The sequence below is a fragment of the Manis javanica genome, chromosome 5 (genome assembly GCF_040802235.1).
Source record: "Manis javanica isolate MJ-LG chromosome 5, MJ_LKY, whole genome shotgun sequence".
Taxonomy (NCBI): Eukaryota; Metazoa; Chordata; class Mammalia; order Pholidota; family Manidae; genus Manis; species Manis javanica.
This window is the reverse complement of record NC_133160.1, coordinates 112,787,495-112,804,284: the sequence shown is the minus strand read 5'-3', so window position 1 is coordinate 112,804,284 and position 16,790 is coordinate 112,787,495. Positions and strand designations below refer to the sequence as shown.

Below are 16,790 nucleotides of genomic sequence, written 5' to 3'. Positions count from 1 at the left end.
GGGATCACACCAAACCTGAGCTCCTGACAATGCTGAATTTTACTGGAGTTCCATGCTCCTGGAAAACCTCTTGTTGACCTAAGAAAAGGCCAGAGACCCTCCTTAAGATTCCCGTTTTTGCCTCATGACTGACTGGCTGAATGGCTTGTTCCCACTGATTAATAGGAACAAAATGCTGGTTAGTGTACAGTATGGTGACCATAGTTAGTAATACTGCATTGAACACTTGAAGGCTGCTAAGATAATAGATCTTAAATGTTCTCACCACACACACACACACACACACACACACTCACTCATACACACACACACACACACACACACACACACACACACACATACACAGGTAACTGTAAGGTGACAGATATGCAATTAGTGTGATTGTGTTAATCAGTTTACAATGCCTAAGTGTATCAAAACGGCACACTGTACACTTCAAATATACACAATTTTGTCAATCATATCTCAATAAAGCTGGGAAGAAAATAACTTGTTAGCCAAACTTAGTTTCTCTCCCTCCCAGCCTGTAAAAGGCAAACCCTTCTGGTGAATCTCTGAGGCTCTATACATCCTACTGCCAGAGGTCCTCCCTGATGCAAGACCCCCTCTTACTACAGTAGCAACAGTCCTTCCAGTCTCTCCTTGTCTAAGTCAGATTGTTTTCTATTTGACACTCCTATTGTGCCAAACCACCTGTTTTGAGGTGACACAGGTAAGAGGCAGTTTAGAAGGTTTCCCTTGCACAACTGGGAAGGAAGACTTGGTTAGGGTGATTGTAAGGATTAAGTGAGGTGTCAGTAGAAGGCTTATGTCAGGCCACACTCAAAATGCTCTATCAGTGGTGACTAGGGGTTTCAAGTGGGGATGAAAGGGTGCCAGAGCTTCGTGAGAATTAAAAAAGAAATCATGTCATTCCCATTAGTCTGCTGAAATATAGAGAACCCAGAAAATGTTAAGCAACAAAAGAGAAAAAAGGCAACAAAAAGTCTCTAGTCATGATCCTCTCTTCCAGCCTTACAAGTAATCTAGTTTAGGCTGAAACAACAAGAAATTAGTATAACATTAGAAATAACCAAAAGGTCAAACAAGGAAGAATGACTTAGTAAATTATGATACCTCACAGGTTAGAGAAGAAAGCAACCATATAACGACTATGTAGAAATAAGAAATATGCTCATGATTTGTACTAAATGGAAAAAGAATGCAAAAACTGTAAAATATGTCTATGTGTGGTTAAGACTAGCAGATAAGAAGCAAACATGAAAATACAGTGGGGTGAAATACAGATGATTTTTAAATTTCAATCTTTTAGTGACCCTCAAAATCTCTAAGCATCCAAACTTAACATCTAGTTGCACTTATCTCTGTGGGACAGGATTAACAAGGAGGCTTCCATTTTCTCTGTTATGTTTTTCTTCATTGTTTGGATTCTTTACAACACAAATAAATTACTTCTGCAAGCAGGAAAAAAAATAATTGCTCTCTTAATTTTTTTTTAAAAGTGCAAATCTAAGAGAGAAACTCAGATTCTATAAAATCTTACTACTGGACCCTAAGGGGAGGGAGAAGGAGTGCATACAAAGGGAACCAAGTTCCTCTAGGCTCTCGCTCTGCCCTTGAAAGACAAAGGAGCTGATGCTGCGCAGCCTGGCCAGCTCTCCCACGGAGCTCCAGGAGGCCCCGCCCCCACCCTCAGCTTGGCAGTGTTTCTTTTCCTATTCCTGTCAGGATGGTTGATTTAGCACCCCGCATTCCTCACTAAATTTTCCTGACAAGCGTCACACTGTGTGGAGAATTTCAGAGTGGGAAAGGACATGCAATCTCATTTACTTATTAAAGAAAATCACCTCAGAATCATGAACCTCAAAGAAGCCAGCAAGTGTGAATGAAGAGATGGTTAACTGTCAGAGTTTATCTGGCCTGGTTTGCATCCAACTCTCAGGCAACCAAAAATCCAAAGTCAAGTGCAAAAGCTTCCAGAATGGAGGGTAAAATCTTTTCCAGAAGGGAGGGTAAAACTGGCTGGTCTTACAACAGTTTGATTTGATCTTGTTTCTCCAGATTTCAAGTTGACTAAGGCAGTTTTGTAATAGAAATACACATCTAGTAGACTTGAGTCCTTAATGAAACAAAACAAATCAAAATCTTAATTAAACAAAACAAATGAAAAGCCTAACAGCTTGCCAGTCACACGAACAGCGGATTCTGTCAGAACCTGGGGCTCTCCTCACTGTCTGCCTGCACCCCCACTACCATCTCCTCCCCGCTCCTCTCAGCTGTGCCAACACTCACACAAGTCTCACACCACCTTGGATTCCATTCGAACCTTGCTCTCAAGAATGTTGGCTTTTCCTGCACCTTTACTGCGTCTCTTTTCCAACACTCTACATAGCAGCTGGATGTTTGTGAAGGAAATCCCTGTAAATCCAAGAGTAGATGGGTGATGTGCATGTGTGCACACACACTAAGTAGGAAAGGAGAAGGGGAATGAGAGAAGAGGGAGCTCATAAATACAGCTGCCAGCATTTCTAAAACAGTTGCTTCTTTATTTTTATCTCCTTCCCTGACATTCAGCTCAGAGGACAGTTACCACGGCTGCCATGTCTAGCTGAATTTCTGGTGAGTGTCTAGAAGTCAGATGCTGTGCTCAAACTTTCTGTACATGAGCTCTAAGCTTTATGTCGACCCTGCAAGGTAACAACTCCCACTTTGCAGATAAGGAAATGGTGGCACTGGCTTTCCCAAGCTCAGAGAACCAGCACCTCAAGTCCAATCCAACCAAGTTTGTGGGTTTGCAAAACCCATGCTTGGTCACTCTAGCAGCTGCCACCCCACCACACTTAGATAGAGCAGGGACATCAGACAAGTTTGTTGATTAATTTTTCCTGCCTATGATGAAAAATGCCGAGATATAAATAGTAGAGTAAGAACAGGAGAAACTCCATCTTAAGGCTAAAATTCCATTTTAAAAACCAGAGAGTTGGGTGGTAAGATTCCTAACATATTTTATGGTACTTATTCAATAACCGACCCTATCTTAAGGTATGGCAAGTAGTCCTAAATGACGTTTCCAGTGCTTAAGGGTAACCACTATCTTGGAGAAAAACAGGATCAATAAATTCCTTGAGTTAAGTTTATCTTATAGACTTTCTGGAGGACAGACTGTAGATAATGACATGTCTCTCACTGGAGACTGACATCATGAGACCAAATGTCAAGTCTGTACCCCCCAACCTTTGCCTAATTCTTGAAAGCCTTAAACAGTAGAATCCTAAGCCCTTAAGTGTGCCTCCTCCTCTCTGAGGTCGCCCACACTCCCCTTTCTTCAAGTGTGTACTTTTGCCTTAAATGAAGACTTGTCACTGCTCAACTTACTGCGTTCTGTTTCTGGACTCTTCCAGTGGTAAGCATCTTTGTTATTTCGCTATTTCATTCAATTAAAAAGACTTAAACAAAAGTCTTCACTCTCTCTCTGTTCTACTTCAGACAAGCAGAAAAGGGCTACCGAGATCTCTCACTTGGGCTTGCAAGTTCCCGTTGCCTGGATGACCCAGAGAGGATTGCGGCTCTACAGTCATGCTCTTTAGTAGCCTGTCCAAAAAATCTCCTTTCTTTGCCTTTAGGAAATTCTCAGAACACAATCTCACTCCATCCAGTGCTCTGCAGTTCCCCCAATCCTGGGGGGTGGGGGCTTACGTCCCATGCCATGCAGACTCAAGCAGACACTGGATGCTAGGTGACCCTGGCTTCAGGAGTTGGCAAGTGATCAGCCCTATGCAGAGCAGGAGCTCACTGAGCTTCCCCCTCCTCACTCTGTTCTCCCTTGATCTCTGCTGCCTGCATGGCTACTGCCATTCCCTGCTACTCTTCACTTTAATGAATTCCTTCCTTACCAACACTATCCACCTACCTGAGAATTCTTTCTTGATCAGAGTCAAGAACCCTCCCCTGCCAGGTTGAGGTTTCCCTAGTGCTCAGGGAGAGACCTCCCCAGAGGCAGCTGCCCAACAACAGCACCCCATGGTGGAGCTGCCAGATTTAGAACTTAAAACATCGGATGCCCAAGTAGGTCCCACATATTACATGGGCTACATAAAATATGCTTCAATTCTTAGTCAGCGAAGCTGAAGGATTCAGGGGCAAAGTGCTGTGATGTCTACAACTTACATTCTAATGATTCAAGAAAAAGTATATTAAAAGAAGTAAATATGTCAGGATGTTAATAATTGATAAATTGAAGTGAATCAAAATATTGCACGAGACATACCCACTAAAATATTGTTTATCTTAAATTCACATTTAACTATACATTCTGTATTTTATCTGGCAATGCTACCCCAGAGAGACTCTGAAACTAAGGAGAAAGCATAATTTGGGCTCTGAAACCTTCCTGGAGGTTCCAGCTCTGGAGGAAAGGAAAGTAGGGCAGCTGTGTGAGGTCATGGTGAACTCCCAAGCAGGAACTGACATGCCAGGACTGAGAAAGGGAGAAGGGAGCGCTAGGGCTCCAGCGGCTACCCTTCCTGGTTATGCTAATGTGACCAAAGAAAGCACCTCAGTCTCCAGCCACAGGGCTCACTGAACAGGGCTTCCTTTTGACCTTAAACTGCTGACTTCTGCTCAGATCTTTGGGGTATTCAACTGCACCCTCTCAGGAGCATGCTTTGCAAAGGAAGGACTCAGAAACTAACAAGTAATAAGCCTAACCTCAAGCCCAGACAATGTTCAGCACAGGAAGTCATTCTCTCCGCCTGATACAATGAGCCAGCCTCTCTGGTCACAAGGGGCCCTTTTTGCACAATCTAAACAGAAAGCCATGACTTGGGAATGACCCAACTTTCTCAGTGAGGATGCTGCTATAGTGGTCACAGCTACAAGGACAGCCCTGCAATCAGCTGAACTTTTCCAGTTCAACATAAGGTCCAAAATCAGTTTCACAATGTGACTTTGGATACTACTTATTAATTTTAGCCAAGCAGAACATGATGAATTTTCCTAGGCATAATACTGTGGCATTACCACCAAAAGAAATACTGGAATTGTGGTGAATCTGCAGTGTCAACAGCCAAACTGAAAAACACCCTTTTCAGTTAATTAGTCCTATGTATATCCTGAGAGATTTCCTTGTGCCCAGTAGGCATAGGTCCTGTTCTCAAGAAGAAATTTAGCTAAGGGCACAAAACTGACATGCATGGAACAATTAGTGAACAACATGTGCAAGGCCCAGTAATTTGGCCCACGAAGGGTTTATGCCTGAAATTATTTGGATCATTTTGGTTGTACAGATCCATTCAAATCCCCATCGGGACATCTCACAGGCTGCTCAAAGTCAATGTGACCAAAACTGGTTTTCTCCTCTGTCAATCACTAAGTCCTGCTGATTTAATTGTTTCTACTCCTGGTCCCATTTCCTCTCTGGCGTGGACTACAGCAATTTTGTATGAGGTCTCCTAACTGGTCTCTTCTCCAGGTTCCTTTAAATCTATTATCCACCTCAGCCTCCAGAGAGTTCTACCAAAGGTGACAATCAAAGCAGACACTTCCCACTACTCACAAGATAAAATCCGAGGTCCAAGCCTGTCACCTGTCATCATCTGTCATTCCCTCATAGTCACCTTATACACCAGCAGTGCTCAACCACCCACTGGTCCTCAGTACAGGTGGACGAGCTGCTTCTGCTCAGAGCAGACATGACTTGATGCAACCAGAAGACACAACACATCTAAGTCAGCCTACTGAAGATCTTTCTGGAAGGCAATTGTTGACTTGAACCAGATGTCCTGGTAAAAGCCACTTCCAAATGAGAAACACAAGCAGATGGGAATAATTCATACTTTTAAGGAAACCTTCAGGACCCAAGAGCACTGCTATTGTTCTGTTAGCTCAACAGAGAACTGCGTAGTGATTAAACACATTCTCGGGGTCCATGCTGCCATTTACAGTCTAAATTCACCCAGAGGTAAGGCAGACCAACTCTGAGAACTGATGCAGTATATGCAGGTGATTCTTTTTGGACTCCAGATTAATAAAATCCAGAAAATATCAAAACACCAGTTGGTTTGCTTTGTTCTTTACAATTTTCCCCTGAAATTAAGCAAACCCAATCTGGACTTTTATAAGTCATGTAAGTTATTTGTACTACTTACCTTTTTTTATTCTCTGTTGAGGTAAAAGATACAAACTGACATAAACATTCTACCCCAATTCTCTGACCTTATTTTAACTCAGGAACACACACACACACATTCTTCCTTTTTTCTTTCTTTCATGTCACTGCTATTGAATTCATTTTGTTTTCCTTGCAAATGAGATTTGACAGTTGGGGTTCAAATGTTAGATCTGATGTAAATTGCTACTATGTCTATAAATGACACACAGGACAGTCCAATGGAATAGCAATCCTGAAAAAGCTCCCACTACAAAACACTGCCTAGAGCACTTTTTAAACACGTCCAGGCCATTACAGATGTGAAACCAAGGTTGGAAACAGCCATCCAAAAGGGAGAGAAAGCAGTCACCAGAAGGAAACTTATCAGGAGGACCAGATGAAAACTGGGTTGATAGAGATGCAGTCTGGGGGAGGGGCCGGAGGAAGGGATGAAAGAGGATTTTATCACGTGAACCAGCGAGAAGTATGCCCGTGAAGACAATGCCCAGGTTCTCTGTGTAGCTTGTGGAGCCAGTCTTTACTACCTGTCTGGTTGTGATTATATCTCTTCAAGATGAAATAAATGATGTTTTCATCACCTAGGTGTCTCTAGGTCTCTTCCTTCCATTACTGTTGATTATCAAAGGTACAAAGTTAAAAGGTATGTCCTTAAAATGGGACTAGGGAGAGTGATGATATTACTATAGCAGTGGCATTCTGCCTCAGTATCTCAGAACATAAAATTCAGATGCTGATGGGGCCAGGTGGGTAAGGTAAGTAAACGAAGTGGGCATGACTTTATACACGTTTACACACCAAACTTCAGTGCTAATATTCACTTCACAAGTACAAATTCACATTCTTAGAAATGGGCTATCTCCCACTTTTGTTAAGCATACGACCCTCCCAGGCTAGCTTTCATTTTCCCTATTTCGGTAAAAAGGGTCAGATACAGACAGATATTTCTCTACTCTGAGAAAGACAACAGAGCAAGCTCAATGACAAAGGGCACCTTCACTGGGCCCCGAGTCAGGGTGCCAGCAAGAGCGCCAAGGACCACGTGACAGGGAGGCAGGCCCAGTCGGAGGGCAGCCTCTGCGCTGCTCGGACTGTCGCCACATGGGTCTGCAGGGGCCAGCGTTGCAGAGCATCCGGGTGTTCCAAGAGAAGCTGGATATCTGATTACTGGGAGAGGTTTCCAGGTTTTAAAGGCATAAACTACTAGCGAAGCAAACATGTGACCTGGCTTATGGAGTAGAACAACAAAATGCAAACAAAATCATCCCCAAGGACGTATGTTTTCATCTACTTAGCCTCCCATTTGTCTAAGCAATACTGACTGACCATCTATTTTGTAGGACATTGTATTTGGTGACAGAGGAAGATGATACAAAGCTAAATGTGGCAGGACCCCTACCTACAGAGAGAGCTTTCAGGATAGCTTTCAATACTAAATTATGTGACATGGACTGAAAACCCCTGGCAGGGCTCAGGCTAGAGGGGGTTTATCGAGTAATTCGGTTATGGAGATGCTCATGTTCCAGTCTACTTTGCTTAGCACACAGGGTAAGTAAGGCTGGGGAGCCGCTGACCTGCATCACTGACAGCCTGAACTACTCTGTTCAACACTGGACTCACGGGACCTGAAACAACTAAAAATATGTAATACACACAGCAAAATCCTGGTGGTGTGAAAACATTAATGATATAGTCTTCAAACGGGTCTTATAGAGATTTAACAGGGATATTACGTTATTTTTTTAAATTATTCTAAAAATCAATATAATTAAATGAAAACTAGAGCAACAGTTCTCAAGTCTGGCCTAAGGACTCCTGGGGGTCCCCAAGATTCTCTCTGGGGGACCACAAGGTCCAAAGTATTTTCATAATAATACTAAGATATCATTTGTCTTTTTCACTCACATTCTCTCATGAGCATAGAGTTTTTCCAGAGGCTACACAACATGCAGTGGTATCATTGCTCTGAGAGCTAATGGAACTTGGACTTGTGTACTCTTGTGCTTTACAAATTGATGTCTTAATTTCTAATACTGTAAATACTGCTAGATAAAACCCACAAAAGCATAAGTTCTTTGGGGTCTTCAATCATTTTTAAGAGTACAAAGGGGCCTGAGCCCAAAAAGTCTGAACTAGATTACAGCTTCTGTAAGGGTAGGGACTGTGTCTTGTTTACTGTTGATTTATCCACAGCTCTTAGAACCCCGCCTCACAAATGGTCCACACTCAGTAAATATTTGCTAAATAAAGGAATCACTGCCAGAGTATTTACCTACAGGTGCCTTTACATAGAGAGAGCAAACACTGAAAACTAGCTTTTATTCTCTTCAGTTGCTTCTGACTAGTTACCAGCTTTGCTGAAAAACAGTGCCTTTGTTTAGCTTAGCATACATATACATGATATAAAATATATTATATATACAATATATATATTGATGATATAGGCCATAAATGCCTAAACTTGGCCAACATTCTATATTTTCATTAATGATCTTTGAATCCCACCTGCTGATTCTTCTACGGGAAACAAACAAATTCCTGGTAGAACAGAGGCCCCTTTGCTGCAGCCTGACACAGTGAAATCCTGCACTTTAGTAACCAAGAAGGCAAAAATGGTTCTCACCAGCAAGAACCTTCCCTTCCCTCCCCAAAATCTTTCTTTTAATGCAAACTTGCAGAGTAATAGTAATTACTAGTACTAATATCCTCGGCTAAAATTATCATCTCTTTTATATATTAATTATACCAGCTGAAATGAAAATGAATAGAGTGGGAACAGAAGTACCCCATTTTTGTAAAGTAAATGTGTTACTACACATGCATAAATACAAATGTGAAATAATCAACAATATGTTAACAGTAGTTCTCTTTGCTTTATTAATTTGTGTCTAGTTTTTTATAATGGCATGCCTTTCTTTCATCAGTAACACAAACAAAAATAAAGCACAAACTACAAAGATTTTTAAAAAACTGCCATCCCAAGGAGTGAGAACATGGGCAAACATAATCACCACTAAAACTCATCACCGACTTCACAGCAGCTCTTTACCCTGGGAGCCATTCCATTCAGCAGGGCTGGTGGAGGTCTGTATTTTTTAAATCTCTACAAGTGATTCTGATGTGGTTCCTAGAGTCTCAGGACTACACTGAGAACTACTGGTTTACTCCATTGTCTTAACCATTAATAATTAATGCACTCGTGTTCACCATGAATTAGTAAGATGTTGAAAGAAACATAATATGATTTTTTGGTATCACAAGATCATGTTTCTAAAAGCCAGGAAGGGATTGGATAATTTTGTTTAGGGATTAAAGAATCCGTCCGACAAGGAACTGCCTCTGTTTACAGATTTCTGCTTCTGCTGAGCCAATCACATTACCCTGCTACAAATTTGGAAAGGAGAAACTAAGAGACAAAGCAGGAGGGTCACCTAGGGTTAGGCTTAGGAAACCCCAGGCTTAGAAACAGCCCAGGCCTAACAAGTAAACAGAGGGAGTTGATTGGTAGGGAGGGCAGACGGAGGAGGGGAAGTCAGAGTGTGCCTGGGACCCACTGACTTTCCAGTTTCCACTGCACTCTCAGGCCTTCCTGCACACGGTTCTCACTCTTAGATTTCTATGAGCTTCCTCTTCCAGCTTTAGAAAAATTTTTCAAATCCTGCCTTTCTTGAGCTAGCTAGAGTGGGTGTCAGCTCCCTTGAGAGCACTGTTACTCTTTAATGCCAAGAAGTGGAGGGCAGTGTGGTATATAAGGATAGAATTTATTGTCCCAAACAAGAATCTCTTGAAAGCAAAGAGGGTGCTAGTAATTATGCTAGTACAATAGGTATAAATAAACCAGGACTGTTACAGGCAAAGGGAGTTGTATGGTCATCCTTAGGATGGGAAAAATCAGTTAGGAGCCCAGCTTACAAGCCTAACCTATCCGTTTGGCCTTGACTACATTTCCAGTGTCCCACAAATAGAAAGGCAATTTGATAATCACCTATTTTAAAGCTGACATAGTCTCAGTTTTCTTGACTGTAAAACAACAGATTAAGTGATGCCTAAGGCTTTTTCTTATTAAGATTCTAAGTCTTTTTAACTCTGAAAAGAGGCAACTCAGGAGATGAGGTAGATAGGCTACTGTTTGTTCAACTTGATCCAAGTATTTGTAAATGACAGAAAAGGAATTTGAATCAAGTTCTGCTCATTCTTAGAATACTGTTCTTTCAACTAAAATGATCAGAAGTAAGGCAATCAGCATTTATTATGTACCAACTACATACCAGGCATCATGCCAGGTGCCACGTGCCAGGACAATTAGTGGGGTTACCAAATGACATGTAATGTAAAATGCTGCACTCCCAGGTGCAAAGGAGGAAAAGAGACTGCTGGCTCTCTGCAAAGCCCTTTCTTCAGGGAGGTCAAAACACGTGACAGAGACCAGAATATCCCCTAGGAAGTGGATTTGGGTAAACAAAGAGGGAAGCATTAGCACGCCTCTTTTGCAGCTGAAGAAAATGAAGCAGAAACAATCACAGGACTTGCCCAGTACAAGACAGTAACGAGTGAGGCCAAGAATGGACCAGAATTGTATTGGCTCCTTCCACTCTCTTCACTAGCCAAAAGCAAAACATTCCAGTCACTTACAGTCACTGTGGGGTTCAAGGCCAATTATCACTTGAAGCAAATTCTTCTGATAGGAATTAATGGTACTAAGTTTCTCACAATTAGCCAAACATACTTGTTAGAATTTTAATTTCATCCTTTTTCTCTCCTCTTTTTGATGTAGACAAGACAGGGCATGGACAATCTAAAATGAAAAAAACTAAAAAATGGGAGTATCAAGTGACTTATATTATAGCTACCTTAAAGTCAAGTTATAAGTGAATTGTTCCATAATAATGCCAATGGAAATGATGATGGTGGCCATAACTGACCACCTATTCCATGCTTGACACTGTGTTTTGTGCTTTACACAGATCACCTCACTCAGTCTCACAACAGTACATACACAGTGATCCAGGGTTCATGTGAAGCTTGTACAATGTGAGGACGCCCTTACTAAGAAAGACTATTTTGATATAGGATTACGTACAGGGCATTGGAAAGGCCCATACAAATGAGGGGCCCAAAGTGTAAGCTTTGTGAGCTTCACAGTCAATGTACTGTTGTGCTCAAGACAGTTAACATCTTTGCTTTTCCAAGTAATGAAACTGAGGCTCAGAGAAGTTAAAAATACTAAAAAAGCTTGTAAATGGCAAAGCTAGGATTCAAACACAGGGTGTCTGACTTCCAATCTCATGTACTTTTTCTTTGCTTATGTGGCTTCCAACAAAAATAAAGCTGTTACCATTTACAAAGCACTAATTATATCCCATGAAAATTACACCCATTTTCCCTAGTAATTCTTATAACCTCTCTATGTATGTGAGTTTTTATTGTCCCCATTTACAGTTGGGGAAACCGAAAGTCAAGAAAGGTTAAATTAAAAGCACCTAGCCCAAGTGACCCAGTGGTACATGGTGGAGACAGGATTCATGCTCAGGAGTGCTGACCTGCAGTTTGTACTCTTTCCGGCTATCCCAGGCTACAGGCGTACAGCTAATCCAGGAGAGCCCAGTGGTGATGCTAATGCCTGACCTCTGGTTGATTTACAATATTCCCTCATGCGTCCACTGAAACTAGCCCAGTCATTTGGTTTCATACACAACAGTTAGCAGTGTTCTTTAACAGGCATGGCCAATTGTGAAAGTCTACTTCCTTGTACCATACTTTATTAGCTAGATCAGAGTCCATTCCTCATGAAGAAACAATGTAGAAAAGTCAATCACCAAATATCAATGCAAACAAAAGCCCTAGCCAAGCTGCCCTGCAGCCAAGCTTGTGCCCCCCATAAAATGGAGACCCAAAGAAGACTGGTGATATCTGAGGTGCTGGGGAGATCACTCATCTCATAGGCTCTCCTGATAGCCTTCTAAAGCCTAGAAAATTCACATAGTGACTATAATTGGATTGCTTAGTTCTAGTTACCCAAGCAAGAGTTTACATCCTTAAACAATGTTGCCATGGATTTGCTGGTGGACAGGAGTAGAGAGGATTGGGTTTGTCTTTTTCTTTGAACACGGATGCTCAGGGGGAAAAAATGGTCTTTGAGAAGCTCAGACATGGGCTTTATCTTCTCTCAGCAATGTGGAATTTTTTTTTTAATTGCCTTTAACTGCCAGATTTCAAATAATTGATGGTTTTTGGAAACCTCCATTAAAGGACTATGTCTGTTGCCACCTAGAATGAGACAACTGTACTACCCAGGAATACAATAATCAAATCGGACGAGGCCTGGATCTGGCCACCAGCGACCGCAAACCAGTAGGGGAAATTAGGCACGCAGTGAGCGCTAACAAGAAAAGCTGCTCCAACGACTTTTTTTCTCTTTTTAAAGGAAAAAGTGATCCCAGTAACTCTCTCTGGTTCCTCTTTCCACACAAATTGGTAGGTGTGGGTGAAAAGGAAGAAGAAATGAGCACAGGGGAAGGCAAACGATGGAGAAGTCTTCTGAAATGACCAGCTCTCCAGCCCCCATCCAGGGGGAAGAGACAGGGTCAGATCCTTCTAAGAATGTAAATGCATCTCCGCCTGAAGCTTATGGCTGTTTGAGAAGAGCAAGAATCTGTGGTGAGACAAAGCAACACATACTGTTGGTACAAGATACCAAGCTGCTAACTCAACGGGTAAGCACTTGATGGACTGAAATGTCACCCAGACTGGAGGCCTGGCCTGGCTGCCAACTGCCAGCCCGGCCCAGCCCAGTAAGGCAAGAGCACAAGGGACCGCACACCCGCTTCTCACCCCCTGCCCCACGCCACTTCAAAGGCCACGGCGAGCAGCCTGCGAACCTGCTTTCTCTGGGGCATCCTTCGTTTAGTTTTGTTTCTTCCTCAAGTGGGAGGTGATGAGTTTGGGCCCAACAGGGATTTGGGGTGTGGGGAGGACGTTGAGGGGGATGCAAATAACAGAATGAGCGAAAGCCTTTTTAAAAGTCTAGATCCCTAGTCTTATTTATTGTTTGCGAACCTGCTTTCTCTGGGGCATCCTTCGTTTGGTTTTGTTTCTTCCTCAAGTGGGAGGTGATGAGTTTGGGCCCAACAGAGATTTGGGGTGTGGGGAGGACGTTGAGGGGGATGCAAATAACAGAATGAGCGAAAGCCTTTTTAAAAGTCTAGATCCCTAGTCTTATTTATTGTTATAAGGGAAGCGCAGTCATTTCCATTCCTTTCCAACCTTCTTTAACCCTTACCTACCAACCCAAAAAGAGAAGGAAGAAAGGGGGGTCTGTCCGGGTACAGATGTTCGCTGCACAAGGTTCAGCACTGGGACGGTGGGCTCAAAATATCCCCCACCCAACACGCCTACACACACACTCAGCCCACCACGCCTCACCTTCTGGACCGTCTGGTCCACGGCTTTCTGGAAGACCCGGGCCACCAGCAGCGCGACGCTGGTCACCAGCAGGAGCAGGGACAGGGTCCCCACCGTGTAGAAGCAGCACCGGCCCATTCTGCGGGCCGCTCGGGGATCGGCTGCGCCGGTCGGTGACCCGACAGAAATGGGGAAGGGGCCGCACTAGCGGCCTGAAGACCCGCGACCCTCCTGCACCCGCGGCCCGGGCGGAGCGCCCGGCTCCAGAACACGCGTCTGGGCGAGGGGGCCGGAGGTGCACCTGGCTGGCCGACCAGGTAGTGGAACCTCTTGCGTCGGTTTCGGTTTTCCTTCTCTGGGCAGCCGCGGCGCCCGCCTGGCGCAGCTCAAAACGAGAAGGCAGCGCGCAGGGCCTGAAGCTCGCCAGCCTGGCTCCCTGCAATCCCGGGCGGCGGCAGCCGGCAGCTGCGCGGCGAGGCGGGCGGGGCGGAGGCTGAGCCCGCAGTCATGTGCCCCGGGGCGGCGGCCGCGATTCGGCCCCCGCGAGCCCAGGCGGGTCCCGGGCGGCCCGGCGCCTGCGCCTCCCTGACCGCCGCCAGGCCCCGCCGCGCCCCCCGCCCCATTCCCTCGCCGCAGGCTGCGCGGTGTTCTCGAAAGTCGCCCTTGCTCCTCGACTTGTTCGCTTACCTACTTCGCAGATGTGTGCTGCAGTCCTCGCAAGCGCCAAGCGCCAGGGATGCAGGATGGATGGACATTGCCTCTGCTCTAGATGAGCTTACCAGTTAGCTGAGACACTGTTAACAGCAATTAAAGCACAATGTGACAAGTGCGTTTACCAGGTGCGCGCTGAGATCGGCGCCAGCACACGCGTGTGGCCCGAGTGACTTAGAATCCCACAGATGAATTGGGTCTTGGGGGATATGTAAGGGTCTGTCACGTGAGGCGTGTGTACAAAGGAGGGAGGAGGCATTTAAGGAGAAGAAAAAGGTGTGCTAAGACATTGGTGAAAAAAAGATTGGAAGGAAATTCCTTTGGACGGTGGACTCAGTTGTGCAAAGTGCGGGGTGGGAGGTGCTGAGGCCCCTTGGGTCAGACTTTGAAGAACTTTTTGTGTCTCATAAAGAGGTGGGAGTTTATCCCTCAGCAGAGGGAGTCAACAAGAAGCTTCAAGCAGGTGGCCCCAATTTGTTCACATCTGCTTGATCGCCATTATGTTCCAGGCACCCAGGATCAAGCCTACTTAATGAGTATTAGTTAAATGAACCTCAACCCTGTACCAGGCCTTGGCTAGGTGCTTACACACACCCACTTATTTAATGGGAGCCTTGGGAGTAGGTGGTGGTTTGTTTCAGTCTGCCCAAAGCAGAGACAGACAGGAGCCCTGTGCAAAAGATTTATGAGGGAATATGGACAGGGAGCTGGACCTAGGGTGCAGGTGTGATTTTGGTGAAGGAGAGAGGCAAAGAAGGAAGCATCTTATACTACAGTGTGTTGGATTCCCCTGAGGAAGGCGCCGCCCCAAATCACTCACCAAAGACGTTTCTCGATGCAACAAGCAAGAGGAATTTATTCGGAAGCCAACTAGTTGGGGTCCAAGTCAGCCCGTCGCAGCAGGTCTCAACGAGGACCCTGAGCACTTACAACTAAGTGGTTATATAGGATTTTCTGAGGCATTCAGCCCTAGAGGATTACCATGGTTACAGATTGTTTTGTAATAACAAGATAACAATACTACATAGCAAGATAACAATACTACAAAGGCAGTAATTTTTCAAACCTACGATTTCTGGGTTAGTGCCACGTCCTGGGGGTGTAGCAAGGTAGGGTCGGCATTTAGGTTAGCGCTGCCAGCAGTCATGATTGATTAACTTGTTTTTCCAGAGGAGTTACCTGGTTTCAGTTGTTCCCTCTGAGTCATATATCAGAATGGCTTTTTGGGCTTCAAGATGGCTACTCTTAGGCTAACTTATTTCTCAGGGAGGTTGAGGTCCTACATTCCCCACTTCTTTTTCTGAACATTCTAATCATGGAATGTTGGTTTCTTCTTGTTGTGTGAGGGTATGATACTGTTGTCTCAGCATTAGCACCTGCACAGCACTTACTCTTTCTCTAATAAAGGTTATTACTCTATTTAAAATGCAGGGACCTAAGGTGAGGAGCAATATTGAAATAAGCAGGGGTCCTGCCAAAGTGGATATTAGAGTTGTAAGCCATGGGGATCTAGAAAACCAGGATTCAAACAGGCTCTGGTTAGCTTCTCGTTCTCGCTTTCGCTGATCTAATCTTTCTCTTAATTTAGACATTGAGTCTCTTACTACTCCAGTATGGTCTGCATAGAAGCAGCACTCTTCCTTTAGAGCTGCACACAATCCACTTTCTTTTAGAAATAGTAAATCTAACCCTCGTCTATTTTGCAGCACTACTTCAGAGAGAGAGGTTAGGGACTTTTCAAGTTTAGAAATAGACTGTTCTATAGTTCTCAAATCTTCATCGATAGCTATTCTTAGTCCTTCGTAATGTTGGTTTCCTTGTATAATTGCAGTTGCCCCTGGTCCTACTCCGGCTGCGACTCCTACTCTTAGTAATACAGCTAGAGTGAGTGAGACTGGCTCTCTTTTATACCTTAGTTTAGGTTCTAATTCTGCCACGAATGATAAGTCATCATGATACATTAGTCTGGGTACTAACTGGACCATGATACAGAAATCACGGGAGGAGTTGAAGGCAGAAGTAGAGACACATGGGGTCACTCCAGTGTTACAAGCCCACCATCTCTTGGGAGGAGGGATTAAATACCTGTTTTTACCAGGGAAGGCTATGGGTATGGTCTCATTCTTTCTTCTACAGATAAAGACTCTAGCTGCTGCTAGGGAAAAGGGGCGATGACCGCTCTGGCTGCTTCGTGCTGAGAAGGGGGCACAGTAAAGGGTGCAGCTAGGTCTCCATCACTGGTCAGTTGAGAGGGCTTCAGAAGGCTGGCGCTTCTATTCTGGGTTTCATTTTTATTACTATTTGCAGTTTTGTGGCTTCTAGGCAAGATAAAACAAATTGTGTTATTAGGTTATGTAGCAACATCTGGAGTTGGATTTTTTATTCTGGAAGGAGGCTACATTATTGAAACGATACTTCTCTCTAAAATCACTCTCATTTTTACTAGAAGTAACTAGGTTAAGAAAATAATTAACAGCTGGCTAGATTATTTGCACAGGTGCAGCAAGAAGAG

General features: G+C 44.1%; 1 protein-coding gene across 1 annotated transcript in view; it reads right to left on the bottom strand.

The window, feature by feature from the left end:
* SCARB2 (scavenger receptor class B member 2) overlaps positions 1-14,045 on the bottom strand; it is a 67,665-nt gene extending 53,620 nt beyond the window's left edge. The window contains exon 1 of the mRNA XM_017641294.3: positions 13,589-14,045. Within this exon, the coding sequence (XP_017496783.3) occupies positions 13,589-13,705 (117 nt within the window). The 5' untranslated portion in view covers positions 13,706-14,045. The remainder of the gene's footprint in view (positions 1-13,588) is intronic.
* Between the last annotated feature and the right edge of the window lie 2,745 nt (positions 14,046-16,790).